At 39.7% G+C, this 15,167-nt stretch overlaps 3 protein-coding genes across 4 annotated transcripts in view; 1 reads left to right on the forward strand and 2 right to left on the reverse strand.

The window, feature by feature from the left end:
• The window catches only part of rabl3 (RAB, member of RAS oncogene family-like 3), a 4,779-nt gene extending 590 nt beyond the window's left edge, over positions 1–4,189 (forward strand). The window contains exons 2-8 of one of the 2 annotated variants that reach the window (XM_020594828.1): positions 1,050–1,141; positions 1,474–1,603; positions 1,694–1,808; positions 1,948–2,098; positions 2,936–3,007; positions 3,563–3,601; positions 3,769–4,189. In XM_020594828.1, coding sequence (XP_020450484.1) covers positions 1,050–1,141; positions 1,474–1,603; positions 1,694–1,808; positions 1,948–2,098; positions 2,936–3,007; positions 3,563–3,601; positions 3,769–3,825 — 656 coding nt within the window. In that variant the 3' untranslated portion in view covers positions 3,826–4,189. The remainder of the gene's footprint in view (positions 1–1,049; positions 1,142–1,473; positions 1,604–1,693; positions 1,809–1,947; positions 2,099–2,935; positions 3,008–3,562; positions 3,602–3,768) is intronic. The other variant, XM_020594829.1, reaches the window with a different exon arrangement.
• Positions 4,190–4,269: 80 nt separating this feature from the next.
• LOC109957168 (granzyme B-like) lies at positions 4,270–6,820 on the reverse strand. The gene is made up of 5 exons (XM_020594827.1): positions 5,941–6,820; positions 5,641–5,791; positions 5,184–5,322; positions 4,624–4,884; positions 4,270–4,446 (listed from the first exon to the last, which is right to left on the reverse strand). The coding sequence occupies exons 1-5, from the start codon at positions 5,996–5,998 to the stop codon at positions 4,294–4,296; spliced, it is 762 nt and encodes a 253-aa protein (XP_020450483.1). The 5' UTR covers positions 5,999–6,820; the 3' UTR covers positions 4,270–4,293.
• Positions 6,821–7,968: 1,148 nt separating this feature from the next.
• LOC109957118 (UDP-glucuronosyltransferase-like) lies at positions 7,969–13,975 on the reverse strand. Its single transcript, XM_020594748.1, is given in 6 exon segments — positions 7,969–9,750; positions 10,267–10,486; positions 10,567–10,654; positions 11,641–11,772; positions 13,101–13,874; positions 13,877–13,975. Coding segments are annotated over 6 exon segments (1,596 nt in total). The 3' UTR covers positions 7,969–9,467.
• Between the last annotated feature and the right edge of the window lie 1,192 nt (positions 13,976–15,167).

Here is a 15,167-nt window from a genome sequence, read left to right on the forward strand (position 1 = left end):
GTCCCCCTTCTTAAAAAGAGGGACCACCACCCCGGTCTGCCAGTCCAGAGGCACTGTCCCCGACCGCCATGCGACGTTGCAGAGGCGTGTCAACCAAGACAGCCCAACAACATCCAGAGACTTGAGGTACTCAGGGCGGATCTCATCCACACCCGGTGCCTTGCCACCAAGAAGCTTCTTGACTACCTCAGTGACTTCAGCTTGGGTGATGGACGAGTCCACCTCTGAGCCCTCAGCCTCTGCTTCCGCATCAGCAGACATGGCGCCGGGATTGAGGAGATCCTCGAAGTATTCCTTCCACCGTCCGACAATGTCCCCAGTTGAGGTCAACAGCTGCCCACCTCCACTGTAAACAGTTTTGGCAGGGCACTGCTTCCCCCTCCTGAGGCACCGGACGGTTTGCCAGAATCTCTTCGAGGCCAACCGATAGTCCTTCTCCATGGCCTCACCGAACTCTTCCCAGACCCGAGTTTTGACGGTACCCGTCTGCTGTCTCAGGAGTCCCACGAGCCAACCAGGCTCGAAAGGACTCCTTCTTCAGCTTGACGGCATCCCTTACTTCCGGTGTCCACCACCGGGTTCGGGGATTGCCACCACGACAGGCACCAGAGACCTTACGGCCACAGCTCCGAACGGCCGCATCGACAATGGAGGTGGAGAATATGGTCCACTCGGACTCAATATCTCCAGCCTCCCCCGGGATGTGGTCAAAGCTCTGCCGGAGGTGGGAGTTGAAGATCTTTCTGACAGGGGATTCTGCTAAACGTTCCCAGACGTCCCAAACGTTCAGTTCAATTCATTTTGTGTAGTACCTCGGCAGACCCTCACAATACGTTTGGGTCTGCCGAGCCTGTCCAGCTTCCTCCCCTGCCATCGGATCCAGCTCACCACCAGGTGGTGATCAGTTGACAGCTCTGCCCCTCTCTTCACCCGAGTGTCCAAGACATACAGCCGGAGGTCAGATGAAACAACCACAAAGTCGATCATCGACCTCCGGCAAAAATCAAGCAAAACAAAAACCTATTCACCCACATTTTTTGTTTTTGCAGGGGTGGGCAAGTCTTCCTTGGTCCATCTTTTATGTCAGAATCAGGTTTTAGGAAATCCATCATGGACTGTTGGCTGCTCAGTGGATGTACGGGTAAGTATGTTGAACAGCTTCTAATATACAACACTTTATTAACATAAAATCTAAATTGATAATGCTATTTCTAATTCAATTCAGTTCAATTCATTTTGTGTAGTACCAAATCACAACAAAAGTCAGGTCTAAACCTTACTATTATTACTATAGAGGAAAAACCCAACAAATCCTCCTTGAACAACACTCTTAAATAACAAAATGTGTAAAGTGTGAAAATGTTAGTACCACAGTTTGTGTAAAAAGTAACATTGTTACACTTGACACCTGCTATCTGTTACAGATTAGAGGATTTAAATAGTTAAATATTTGAAATAATTATTCAACTACAGGTTCAAGACTATAAGGAGGGAACCCCAGATGAGAAAACCTACTACATTGAACTTTGGGATGTTGGAGGATCTATAGGCAATGCCAGCAGTGTCAAAAGCACCAGAGCAGTCTTCTATAATTCAGTTAATGGTAAATTTGATTTTATAATATCACTTAAAAAAAATTAAATCATAAAGTTTATTATTCATGTATAATCTGTTATGTTCTGGATTCTTTTAGGAATCATATTGGTACATGATTTGACAAATAAGAAATCTTCTCAGAATGTTTACCGTTGGTCATTAGAAGCTTTGAACAAGGATTCTTCGCCAACCGGAGTCATTGTCTCAAACGGGTAAGTAGATGTGCAGCTTTGGTAGTGTTCGTTTTTACAGGGTGAAGAATTTATGCACACCAATACAGCTGACTGAAAATAGTGGCTCTTGAGGAGTTCAGTTTTGTTTTTTTTTGTTTTGTTTTTTTGTTCCCTGCAGTGAGTATGATAGAGAGCAGTTTGCTGAGAACCCAGTGCCTTTGCTGCTGATTGGCACCAAATTTGACCAGATCCCAGAGAACAAACGCAATGAAGTCCTCACCCGAACCGCGTTTCTGTCTGAAGATTTCAACGCGGAGGAGATCAATCTTGTGCGTAAACTTTTTATTCCTCATGATTCAGGGGCTAAGAGGAAAAAGAGTGGAGAATAACAATAAGAGGAGTGAAAATTAGGTGTGGATATTATCTTTGCATATGAAGAGGTGGTGCATGTTGTAGTTGATACAGGGAAAAGAATCTAAATTTTAAATGCAGTTGCCCACTGTCCTTTGCTGTATTAAAAACGTCCAGTTTCTATTGACATAAACCACCTCTGAAATGAAATTTCCTCTCAAAACAGTTCTGTATATGAGTTTTATGTTTGATGTTACAGAGAGTAATTGGTGTTATAATAGGCAAGTATATCTCAGTTTATAAGTAGAATGGATTGAGCTACAATAACCTTATCTGCTATAACATTTTGTATTTGTGAAAGCTTCAAGGATATTAGACAGATTAAATTATTTAAATGGATATTTTTTTGTTTATTTTTTATTTATTGAGATTAAAATATTTAATGTCACTTATCGTGGTAGCTCATCTCTGCCATAGCGTTTGGCTTGATCACACAGCAGTAGAATCACATGCTCTCTGTTGTGTCATAAAAAGGCAATCAGACCTATAATAACATTGTAGTTCCTGTGTGTATGATTTGAAAATCTCTTCGGTGACACTTGTGGTAGTAGTAAAGCTGACACCATATGCAGACAGCAATGTAAGCCAAATTTTCATCAGAAATGTTCAATTTTTCTGAAAAAAATTCATCAGAACAATTAGAAAGAAAGTACTGTAATATCCAATACACCAGCAAGTTGTAAGTTTTCAAAGAAGAAATGAAAGGACTCACTTTCTTTGAGGTTTGTGGCTGAAGTGCTGCTTTGTTTCCCCAGGACTGCACCAACCCAAGATATCTTGCTGCAGGCACATCAAATGCAGTGAAGCTTAGCAGGTTCTTTGACAAGGTGAGAAACCCAGAGTTGTGCAGTGCAACATATGTTTCTCTGGAGATTGTCGTTGCAGTAAATACAATATGCATGTAAAGGACTTTATTCTTTATTCATTAAACTTCTGAGCTCTGTGGTGAGGAACATAAACCATCAAATGTAAATGTCAGTCGGTGTCCTGCCATCTACTATTAATAGCATTTGAAGTTTGCAATCATTTGCAATTTTATGCCATTCTCAAATTATTATTACAATGAGGGAAATGGGATAAAAATATTTTTAGTTTATGAATATTGTAGTAACATAACATCTTTGACTGTGTCATGTAAAGTTTAACATAGTTATGCAATGATACCTATTGTGACATATTATATGTAGGGACACTTGTTAAACAGAAGTATGAAAAAGTCATTTCCTGTTGTGTGCTGTACCTAACTTGCAACTTGTGTGACATTGAGATGATGCGATAATCAAGTAAAAATCAAAATTGGTCTTCTTAGTACAAAGTTTTCTCTTTCAGTGTATATATGGATATGTGAGTAAAGACAAAAATATCTTAAAACCTCTAAACAGGTAATAGAAAAGAGATACTTCACCAGAGATCCAGGTCAGGTGAGTTTTTTATTTCCTGTCTTTATTTCTGTTTCAAAACTTAGATTATAAAATCACAATGTCTCAGTTATTCTGATTAAAGGAAATTTTCACACAAAAGTCAGTATTCACTTATGAGGTCTATGGTTTGGTTTTAAGATGGCATATTCCTTTCACTTTCTCTGCAGGTGGCCAGTTTCACCGACAGAAAACGGTTCAATTTCAAAAGCTTGCACTATGACTGAGAAGACATAACTGCAGTCACAGTGGCCTGTGGTTTGATCATAGTGCCTGTGGCCTTTTACACCACAACCTTTACACTCACTGTGGCATGCCATTTCTCCTTTATGTTAATCAGTCTATACATGTTTGTGCCATATTATACAAACATTCAAGCAAATGCCCCCCAAAATTGTAAACCATTTTAAAAATTGAGATAAATGTGGTTGATAAAACCTGCACAAGAAATTTACAAAAGGCAAAGGAAGCTTATATCAAAAATGAAATTACACACACTAGAAAAATTATATGAAAGCATGTAGGCAGATGGTATAAATGTACAGTGAAATTTTGTGTTAAATGTCCCAATTAAAACAAGTCTTTAAAATACATTGAGTTCCTTTTTTAAGCTAAGACCATTAATTTTCTGTTTGCTTTATTAACCCGTGTTATTTAACAAACTCTTGGCCTCTAAATAGCAGCTATCCCTGCATCTATCCCTGCATAATCTTCTTAATCCAGGGAAGAAAGAAATTAATTTTGGTGAAGACATGGGGATACTTGGGATCACTGCAGTCGTCTTTAAAGGTAAAGGCTGTTATACCCATAGGCTTGCTGTTGCAGAGAAGTGGTCCACCTGAATCACCCTAGGAGGAAGGTAAAAGAAAGACTTGATTGAGTAATTGGTGAAAAGTTGACATTTGTTTTTCATCAATAAAATAAGAGATCATGAAATTTTAGTAGCGTTATTGGTGTGTTTTGTTATAAAGTAGGTAATGGTTGGTTGCTTATTTGTTAATCTCTTTCAAATACAGTTTAATTACCTGGCAAACCCCTCCATTCTTTCTGTTAAATGTGGTACATATCATGTGACTGCTGTTGAAGTGTTCTTTCCATTTGTTTCTGCACTCAAAGCTGAATTGCATCTTCTCTGTGGTTTCCTTCAGTACATCTGAGGAAGACCTTCCAGCTCCAGTGATGCCCCAGCCAGCAACAGTACATTTAATATTTGCTGGGATTTTCCCATCTTTCCTAGGTAGTCCGATGACTTGCACGTACTTGTTCAGTGTGGCTTTTTTTTGTAACTGTGAAAGAGAACAGCACAGAACAGGAAATCACAGCAATTTGGTGTCTCACTTGTTATTTTTTGTATTTCATAAAGTAGTTTAGAGTTTTTTTTTTTATCTTCTCTTAAAGCAATTGAAGTTTAAGCAAAGTTGTCCACCTCCACATCCTCAGTGCACGTGTAAAATCACTGTTTGCAATGCTACTTAAGAATGAGGAAATTAAACTCAACAGATAGCATTAGCTACATTGTACAAAATATTTTAAAGAAACTCATGAGACTTTAACACAGTTTTACTTTAAATTAGTTTTACTTTACCTTTAGTAGCATTATGTCATAATCAACTTCTCGAGTGTATTGTGGATGTGGATGGTAACTAGCCACTTGGATCCACTGCTGGCTTTTTTCTTCCTTGCTTATGTTATGTGCTCCAAGTACCACTGTCATTTTCTCATTTCTGACAAACAAGGGAACAAATAATGTTAACATTTGTTATACTTTGCATTTGACTTTAAAAGGGACTATGTACATTGATGATAAAACTAAACTGACTTTGAAATAATTACCATATAATGTAATTTGGACCCCTGATTTTATACCCCATTTGGTCTTGTTCTTACCATTGCATCATTGATACATCATTAATTTCTTTCAAATAAAAAATCAATTAGAATTGATTATTAACAAATCCTTTGTAGATTAGTCGTGTAAAGTAAACGGTTATTTAGCTGTAAACTGAATTTTTTTTCCTCACTCTATCTTGACACAAACTCACTTGTTTTTGCAGTGTGCTGCAGTTAGAACAAAGTCCTCTCGAATAAGTATCCCGCCGCATGAATGATGTCTGCGAAACTGGAGTGATGCCATGTAGGGTCTGGAATGAGGCTTTGAAACCTTTCCACCCACTATGCCACTTCCAGAGGCCCCTTACAGGAGAAGAGAAGGTGAATGAATACACAGATAAAACACAAACTCCTCAGGCAGACGATGCAAATGATTGTGATTACAGAATAATAAAAAAGAATTCCAACCTTATTCCAGCAGTGATTTTTAAAATAATTTCATCTGATCTTACCTGTAAGGAAGAGGAGGTGAAAGGAAAATAAAATGCAGAATGTGTGCATCATGGCCATTGTACAGAAGTAAAAGCTGAACAGTCTGGCTGGAATTGCTCCCCCTACCACCTTTTGTAGTCAGCTCTCCAACTCCCACAACGGAAACTTTGTGGGCGTGTGACAAATTTGCTCTTGCACAGACGAGTTGAGATCACACATTTCTACTGCAACATGAGTGAGACCCCTTTTATGAAAGCAGATAACTATTGACTTGTCATTTGAACCGGTATACGTGAAGTGGCCTCAAAGTAGTTTTGCCATGCTTAACTGTGAAGATTTAAATTTAAACAGATAAAACTGCCTTTTTCGGCCATCAATCTACTTTCAGTAACTCATAATAGCAAAGTGCAAGCATATTTTAGAATTTATTAAAGACCAAAAACTAAAATCTCTTAGATGCCTTTGCTGTGGCTCTCCAAACTGTCGTCATATGCATCTTTGTTTGACATGTACTTTACTGAGGTCCCACCTGTGGCAAATTGAACTGAACATAGTTCAGAAACCCCTGTATATATAAAGTCCCACAATTCATGTCAGGACAAAAACCAAGTCATAAAGTCCAAGGAGCTCAGTGTAGACCTCCATGATAAAATTATGAGCAGGCAGTGATCAGGGCTAGGGTATAAAAGTGTTTCTAAAGCTTTGAGTTTTTATAGGAGCAAAGTGGCCCCAATAGTTGTGAAATGGAAGATGTTTGTATCCACCAGCATTCTTCCTGGAATCTGGCCAAACTGAGTGACAAAGCAAGAAAGGCCTTTATCATAGAGCTTCAGAGGTCCTGTGTGGAGATGGACAGAGGTGAAAAGTAACTAAGTACATTTACTCAAGTACTGCACTTAAATACAGTTTTGAGGCACTGTATCTGTACTTTAAGTATTTTCATTTTCTGCTACTTCAGACTTTGACTTCACTGCATTTTAAAGAAAAATAATTACTTCATACCCACTACATTTGATAACTTTAGTTGCAAGTTACTTTTCAGACAGATTCATTAAATAAAATACAGTATAATCAGACTTGATCCATGGTGGGATCCACAAGCTACCCAGCTGTATGTAAAATATTTCAAAGTATAAGCATAAGTTAGTTAACATTAGCTCTACTTTTACCAGCTGTAACATTATTCTGCATAATGAGTACTTTTAGTACTTTAAGTATATTTTATGCCAATAGCTTTGTACTTTCGCTTAAGTGACAATTTGAATGCAGGACCTTTACTTGTACAGAATATTTTTACACTATGGTATTGCTACTTTTAGTTAAGTAAACAGCCTGAGTACCTCTACCACTATAGATGGAAGAGCCTGCAAGAAGGACAGTCATTTCAGCAACACTCCATCGAGCAGGCCTTACTGTAGAGAGCTAGAAAGAAGCCTTGAGTAATAAACATGCATTTTTTATTTTTTAGAATTTTTTTAGAAATACATTTACAAATATTTCTAATGTCTTCATTGTCATTATTGCATTATTTGGTGTTGACTGATTGACAAAATGGCATTTTATTTATCTAAACCTAGACCATCACAAAGGGAGCAAAAGGTGAAGGACGTTGCTAATTGTCTTGTTGTGCCTCAACATGTGAGATTGTGATTTTGTCACAGCAAGAATAAAAAATATAACTTTGATCACATTTGTGATAAGTTTATATGCTCGTTGCTTTTCTCATCTACTACGTACATGAAAATAATCACAATTTTTACTTTGCTTACTCTTTGTCTGTTGGGTGTTTTTATATTTACAGGAGCAGCATAAGGTTAAGAGGTAAAGGTTTGAGTGGAAACTGTCTAAGGAAACATTAACCACAGTGTAAAAAAAGGTAGCCTATTCACGCCTCTCACAGTGAACCACACACAGTTTCATCTCTCATGGGGATTAATATCTTTTTTTTTTTTTTTTTAAACCTTCAACAACCAAAAAAATCTAATGGGGAGTTCTATGACTCAGAATATTGGGCTGCACACTTGGTCCTGGAAGAATGATGTCTCACACAAGAGGTTTTGATATGTTAAAATGAATTGAGTATTATTAAACATAGTATATTGTATACAATACATTGTAATGTTTCTACTGTCCACTAGATGGAGCTTTAGACATTTCATTTGAGCAAAATACACTTAAAGGAAATAATGAGAAATATACAGTTAATGACATCCCTGCATTTCGGTCAGATAATGCACCAGTTCTCCCAGAAAATTGTTGTAATCACATTTTTTGGTATTCAATATTCAAAATCTTGTGGATACACTATGGTTTAAGATCAGTAAAATACAAGTGTAACTAACAGACATGTATTACATACACATAAAACATACAGAATTAAATGTCATAAGAATAAAGGTCGTCATGGGGTTAATATCCCTCAACGACAAGTCTGTGTACAGAAGGGAAGTGGGGAATCTTGTGGACTGCTGCAGGGCAAACAACCTCTGCACCAATGCAGGGAAGATGAAGGAGATGGTGGTGAACTTCAGGAGGAGTGGGCACACTTCTTTTCTTTATCGGAGGAGTGGCTGTGGAAATGGTTTCCAGCATAAAGTACTTAGGGCTTCACATTTCTAGGGACTTCACATGGACCATTAATACAGCCACCATCATAAAGAAGGCCCACCAGCATCTATGTTTCCTAAGGAGGCTCAAGTGGGCTGGCCTGGACGCTCTGGTCCTAACAGCCTTCTACTGGTATGTGGCGGAGAGCATCCTGACATCCTCCATCACAGTCTGGTATGGGAGCTGCTCTACCGCTGACAGAAAGGTGCTGCAGACGGTCATTAAATCGGCCCAAAACACTGTACACTGTAGTCTGCCTTCCACTGAGGACACCTACATCAGCAGGTGCAGAACCAGAGCCTCCTCTAGCATGGATGACCCCACACACCCAGCACATGGACTGTTTGAATTCCTTCCCTCAGGCAGGAGGCTGCGGCGCATCAAGGCCAGGACCACTAAGCTTAAATCCAGTTTCCTACCAGAAGCTGTGAGAATTATGAATCCTATGCCTCTTTGATGAACTGATGCATTTTTAAATATGACGCCCATTTGTTTTAATGCTGTTGTTATGTTTAGGTTTTATCACTTAGTGTGTTTACTTATTGCCATTCTATGGCAATAAGTATCTATTATTATTGTATATGCTTTTAATATACGCTGGCCCTGGGTGGCTAATTTTGTTCTTCATGACTCAAACATGTAGAATGATAATAAAGGAACCTTGAACAGGCAGACTCATTCAGCTAAACAAAACCCTTGGGATACTGGATACTATAGGCTATGTTTGAATCATGTGGTAGCAACAGGTTGCCATGGTTACAGTTGATAGTAGCTAGGCTAAAAAGTCATCATCTAAACAAATAGGCATATACTTGGGCTCTTACTAGTGAGATAACATTGTTTACTGCTAAAATTGTGACATCCCAGTGCAGTGTTCCAAACTTCATTATTCACTTCACTACAGATTTTATAAAACCTAATGAAAGTCACATTAAATACACTACTCGGATTTTTTCTTTATCGTTGCCTTTCTGCAACACTTGTGAATACAGAACAGGCAGGTTTTCAATGTCACCCATATTACAGTCAGTAGAATGATGACAAGAAAGCAGATGACGTCCAGGCTGTGGTACTGAATCCAGTTCAGGTCATGTGCAGCTACCCTTAGATGTGTTGCTCCTTTGTGTCTGATGACAAATTCAGTCCAGAAAACGGCCAGGTCCAAGGGCTGGACAGGGCGGTCCAGGTGTATCTGAGACAGCTCCACCATCTTCTCTTTGTAGCTATTAAAATATATACAGAAAATGTTAAATTAAAATTATTGTAATATAATTACAGAGTAGTATAAAAAACAAAAAATATTTTTTGAAATTCTTTTCACACTATACAGGTGTGAAAATAAAGTATTTGAAAGGGAAGAAAACCTTTGCACACTGTCTCCAAGAATAAGTAGAGGTGCATCAATTACATACAGTGCAATGATTCAAACATTTTCATTGCTCTGTCAACACAATACACACCCTGGTGAAAATATATGTAACTGGGGAAAATATAGTATATGCTTTGACAAATAATGAAACAAAGGTCTTGATAAAATATGTTTTAACCCACTCCACATGTTTTCTCAATTAAGTAAGCTGCTGCTTAGTGAACGTGGGTGGAGGCCAACATATACAACAATATGGAAACAGCACAAGTTATGGCACTTGTATCATGTGGAATGTGTATCTTTTACTTTGATTGTAAATTTCCATATACAGAGTCACTATTTTGGTTAAATTAATATCCAGTTGTCTTACCTTTTATTATGGATGAGTTTATTTATTGCATCCAATATTTCTTCAGTTGTTGCATCATAAGTATTGAGTTTCTCTGCAACACCACGGGACACCATGCGATTTGCATTGTCTCCCTGATCCCCAAACAGAGGAAACATCAACATGGGTACAGCATTGCAGATACTCTCAAAGATTCCATGGGTACCTCCATGAGTGATGAAGACTTTAGCTTTGGGATGTGCTGAAAAGCACAGAAACAGCCACAGTTACAGATCCAGTCGATCACAAATCAATGGCAGTAGCACTTAAAACCAAACATACCAAGGAGATCATTCTGAGGTAACCACTTTACAAGCCTGACATTCTTGGAAACATCTTCAGGTGGGACTCCAGTGAATCGCCATAAAACCTGAAACGTAAACAATTCCTTTTAATTTTAAACATGTGATATGTAACCTATTTAAGTACTGAACGGAGGCATTGGCATGATGACAGCAAGCAGTGGGGTTCCTCAAGGTTCTATTTTAGGCCCTGTTCGCTTGTCTCTTTATATGCTCCCCTATAGGGTCTTTTATAAAGAAGTACAACCTCTCTTTCCATTGTTATGACATACAAATCTATTTGCCATTGAGGTTAAAAGTAAACAAGTCACTGCAGTCTTTGTTTGACTGTTTAAATCAAAACCTGGCTGACAAGTAATTTCCTTTACCTTAATGAAAACAAGATGGAGTGTATAATATTTAGTGGTTCAACACTGGTTTAAATCTTGGTGCCTTGACTTCTTATGTAAAACTTGCAGTAAAGAACTCTGGGGTGATATGTGACAGTGACCTACATTTTGAAAAACAGATTCATTCTGTTGTAAAAGCCAGCTTTTTTCATCTTATACTGTTAATTAAATTAAAGTCCTTCATCTCTGTGAATGAATTTGAAAAGGCTGCTCACCATTTACTGAGCATTTGCGGTAGCAGCACCAAAATTGTGGAATACCTTACCAAAAAATAAATCAATATTAGATCTGTCACAGACTTGGCAGTTTTTAAATGGATGTTTATTAGACCTGTTTATTCCCTTTGGCTTTTGGATCACAGAGGAGCTCTAATACCTCCCACTAAGTTTGTTTTATTGTCCCTCTGTTTTTTGTCATTTTTGTTTTTGTTTTATTTTTTTGTCTGTATTTAGTTTTGTCTTGCAAAGTACTTTGGTCAGCATGCTATGGTTTGATTTGAAGTCAGAGGACAAAGTCCTATGGTTCAATATGATTAAGGCTTTTGCAAATGTTTGACAAACCTATAGACTGATGAATGTTTTAAGTGATGAAAACAACAGCTGTCAAATAAAAGTAATAGGTTTGGATTTAACTCAAGTGATTTCATCAGTTAACATCACTGTTACCCTTTGAGGAATTTGCCGAAAGGCATCAAAGAACTGTTTAGCCTTCTCCTCAGGCATATTGGTCACCATTGATCCCAGGGTAAAGATAATAAAGCCGTCTTCTCCAGAGCCATCCACAAACTCCTCCAAGTCCTGCAGGGAGGTTGGAGAAGACACGTAAATAACTGTAAGAAGTTTTTTTTCACATGCAGCCATGATGTTCCTTCTTTCTGCAAACTGCTGTCATACATTATTTTTAAATATAGTAAGAATAATTCATTTGATCACCAATGTATTCATCACAAATTGACCCAATTAAGTAGATGCATAATCTTATTTGTGCTTATACCAACAAATGTTTTACTTTAGCTGAGTTACATATTCATTCTGTTTCCTGAATCTTTCTGCTGTTACATTCGTGGATCGGGCCATTCTAGTGATGTGTCGTTCACAAACGATTCCTTCATTCTGAACAAATCTCTCCCATGACTCGAGAACATCGGGTCGTCTCGGGGAGTGATTCATTCATCTTGTGTTGACCGTGCATGCGCAACATCGCATAAGATTAGTACACCTTTCGAGTCCTTGATTTCGAGTCGTTCTTTTTTTGTAACGTGACATGACCGCTTTGTTGGATACAGAAATTAGTTAATTTTCAACCGTCCTTACAGTTTTTTTTACTCTTACTGTTACGTGATGCATTTATTTTTATTATAAAATAGCTTTTTATTTCCTACAGACTATAATTTAGTGAATATCTGTCAATATGTTTCTTTTCCATAACACTGAATGTGTTAATAAAGAGTTGGTTAATGCTTTAAACTTCGTCAGGGAAAATCTTTCTGTACTACTATACTATACAGAAGATGGCACAACGGGGCACCTAGACGAACTTTCGTCCCGGACTCGGTGCGCACGTCAGCTCTAAATTGGGCCCATGCCTCACGTTTCACCTGTCACCCCGGTATCTATTCCACTCTGTCCGTACTCAAGCAACATTTTTGGTGGCCCACCATGGACCAAGACGTCCACCAGTTTGTTAGAGCCTGCTCTATTTGTGCCCACTCTAAGAGCTCTCACCAACCTCCCTCTGGTCTGCTGCTCCCCTTTCACATACCCAGTCATCCTTGGTCCCACATTGCCATTGATTTTATTACAGGGCATTACAGGGAGGTACTGTTGCGTCCATGAATCGGGCCATTCCCAGCACCTCGTCAGCAGGCACAGGGACTGACGGCAAATCTGCCACCGCACATGTGGGAGCGCACTCTCCGCGGCGAGGCACATCTGCTTTCAATCATCAGAGCAGTACTTAAGAACAACGTGCGAGTCCTGCATTTTCCTGAGTCTTTCCTCATTGTTTGTGATACGGCTCACTGTAATATCTGCAAGTGTTAATGCAGAGATTATGAACTCCTTGAATCTATCCTAGTTTACAAAATATGCATACTTGTTTACTGTAGCATACATTCTTTACTTACCGCTTGCAGAGGAGCTTTCTTTGCACAGTTGATACCTCCAATAAAAACCATGTTTGGCATGAGAGGTCTGGGCCATTCCAAAGCAAAGTCAGTTCTGACAAGCCAGATAGCACCGTGACTAATAAGGTCCCTGTAGGTCATGTTGTCTCTTATGTATTTGATGGTCAGATCATCAAAGTGGGCATAGATTATTTTGCACAGGTAGGAGTTCATAATCGACATGACCATGTTTTTGACTCTCTGTGGGAAAGACATGACGTCTGTATTATCAGAATAAAATACAGGAACATAGGAAGGAGGAGAGGGGCACTGGTTAGCCTTCATATCTAGCTCACATGGAAGTCCGCGCAGAAAATAAACAGCTGGAATGGAAAAGAGATGAGCCAGTATGGAGCCACAGGGAAGGAAGGGGTCTGTAAGCATGAGGTCGAAGCCTTTTCCCCTCAGTCGGCTCATGAGAGGCTGGTTGTTCAGCAAACTCTCACAACCTTTCACCTTTATCAAAGTAAAATCAATGAAACGCTGAACATTGAAAAACAAATCTTGGAAGCCTGGTGGAGTGAGGAATGCTCCATTCCCCAGCTGCCTGATATTTTTATCCTGGTCAGCTTTGGTGTACGGCACTTGGTAGATTTCAGTCTTGTAGTCCTCTGAGCCATGGATCAGCAGGCTTGTTTCAGGTACCAGCACCACAACCTCATGGCCCCTGTGGGTGAGCTCCTTCACCAGTATCTTCATGCTAAGCCAGTGGCTCCCATCCACAGGCATAACCAGTAACGCATACCCAGTATCTCCCCCCCCTCAATGGGCACCAGATTGAGGCAACACAGCCAGGCCGCCAGCCCCAGTGAAGGAAACCACACCCCGCTGCTCATTGCGTGCTCTCTGTACTTCAGGCTGCCTGTTGTTAAGAGGTGGCTTTATGTGTGTGCATGTGTGTTTAAATTCTACAGGAAGTTCAGACTGCATTTGTAGGCGGGCTATTATTTAACCATGGAAGACAGTGACAGCAGAGATTCCTAGTGGAAGTTTATTATTCAGTTTTTCTCCAGTTAATCATTCTCTTATGTGACATGGTCTGTTTTTTTTTTGTTTTTTTTTACTTTCATTTCCATCTTTCCTGTCATATTCTGGTGTATTTGTAAAATGTTTGTTTACCCAACAGTGTAAAATGTACACAGAAATCTCATCATGTAATGGAATTATAGTCCTTGCAGCTTTGTTTAATGCTGACTGGGATCCAGTTTATACAAAGGGTCAATGGCAACCTGATATCAGTATTTAGAGTAGGCTACAAGACAATGGGTGTTTCTCTATATGGTGTGAAGTTGGGTCATGTTTGCGGTTTTGGAGACAAACAGTTGGTAAGAACAACTGTCTACATAGTCAACAGTGTGTGCCAATTACCAAATGCAGCTGACATTGGGCAAGAGGTGAGGTACACCTTGGACAGGTTGCCAGTCTAACACAGGATCAAGATGTAGAGAAAGAACCACACACACTCACACTCACTCCTACAGGCAAGTTAGAGTCACCAGTCAACCTAAGCTGCATGTTTTTGGACTGTGGGAGGAAGCCAGAGTGCCCGGAGAGAACCCACACAGGCTCAGGGAGACAACGCAAACTCCACACAGAAAGGTCGGCCGGCGCTCAAACCTGAACCCTTCTTGCTGTGAGGTGACATCCATCCATTCATTCATCCATTAACTATACTGCTTATTCCTGAACAGAGCCATGGGGGAGGCTGGAGCCAACAAGTTGGCTATTGTTCCTGTGTCCTGATGCATAGAAGGGGCCATTCCTGCAACCCCGCTCTATGCCAGGCCTAATCCCAGTTCTGCCTGCCTGCTGGTTACTGCCTGGCCGTCCCACCAGATTCTGTTCCCAGCCTCTCCAGCACCCACCAGTCCCAGCCCTATTCCAGTGTATTCCATCAGTCCACCCTCATGTCCACTAGCTCAGCTCAGCTCAGCTCCATATGACCTGTTAGCTCTGCTCCCGTACAGCATACCCAGCACTACTCACTTCTGTCTGCCCAGCACTATCCTGCTTTGCCGGTCTGGCTCT

This window comes from Monopterus albus, unplaced genomic scaffold (assembly GCF_001952655.1).
Source record: "Monopterus albus unplaced genomic scaffold, M_albus_1.0 scaffold24.1, whole genome shotgun sequence".
NCBI classification, from domain to species: Eukaryota; Metazoa; Chordata; class Actinopteri; order Synbranchiformes; family Synbranchidae; genus Monopterus; species Monopterus albus.

What these genes read in the sequence shown, in the direction of transcription:
- LOC109957168 (XM_020594827.1), bottom strand. Translation starts at nt 5,998, where the DNA reads ATGGCCATGATGCACACATTCTGCATTTTATTTTCCTTTCACCTCCTC. An exon ending in TCACCTCCTCTTCCTTACAG is followed by an intron (nt 5,792 to 5,940) that starts GTAAGATCAGAT and finishes TTCTCCTGTAAG; the next exon opens with GGGCCTCTGGAAGTGGCATA. An exon ending in AGAATGGAGGGGTTTGCCAG is followed by an intron (nt 4,447 to 4,623) that starts GTAATTAAACTG and finishes CCTTCCTCCTAG; the next exon opens with GGTGATTCAGGTGGACCACT.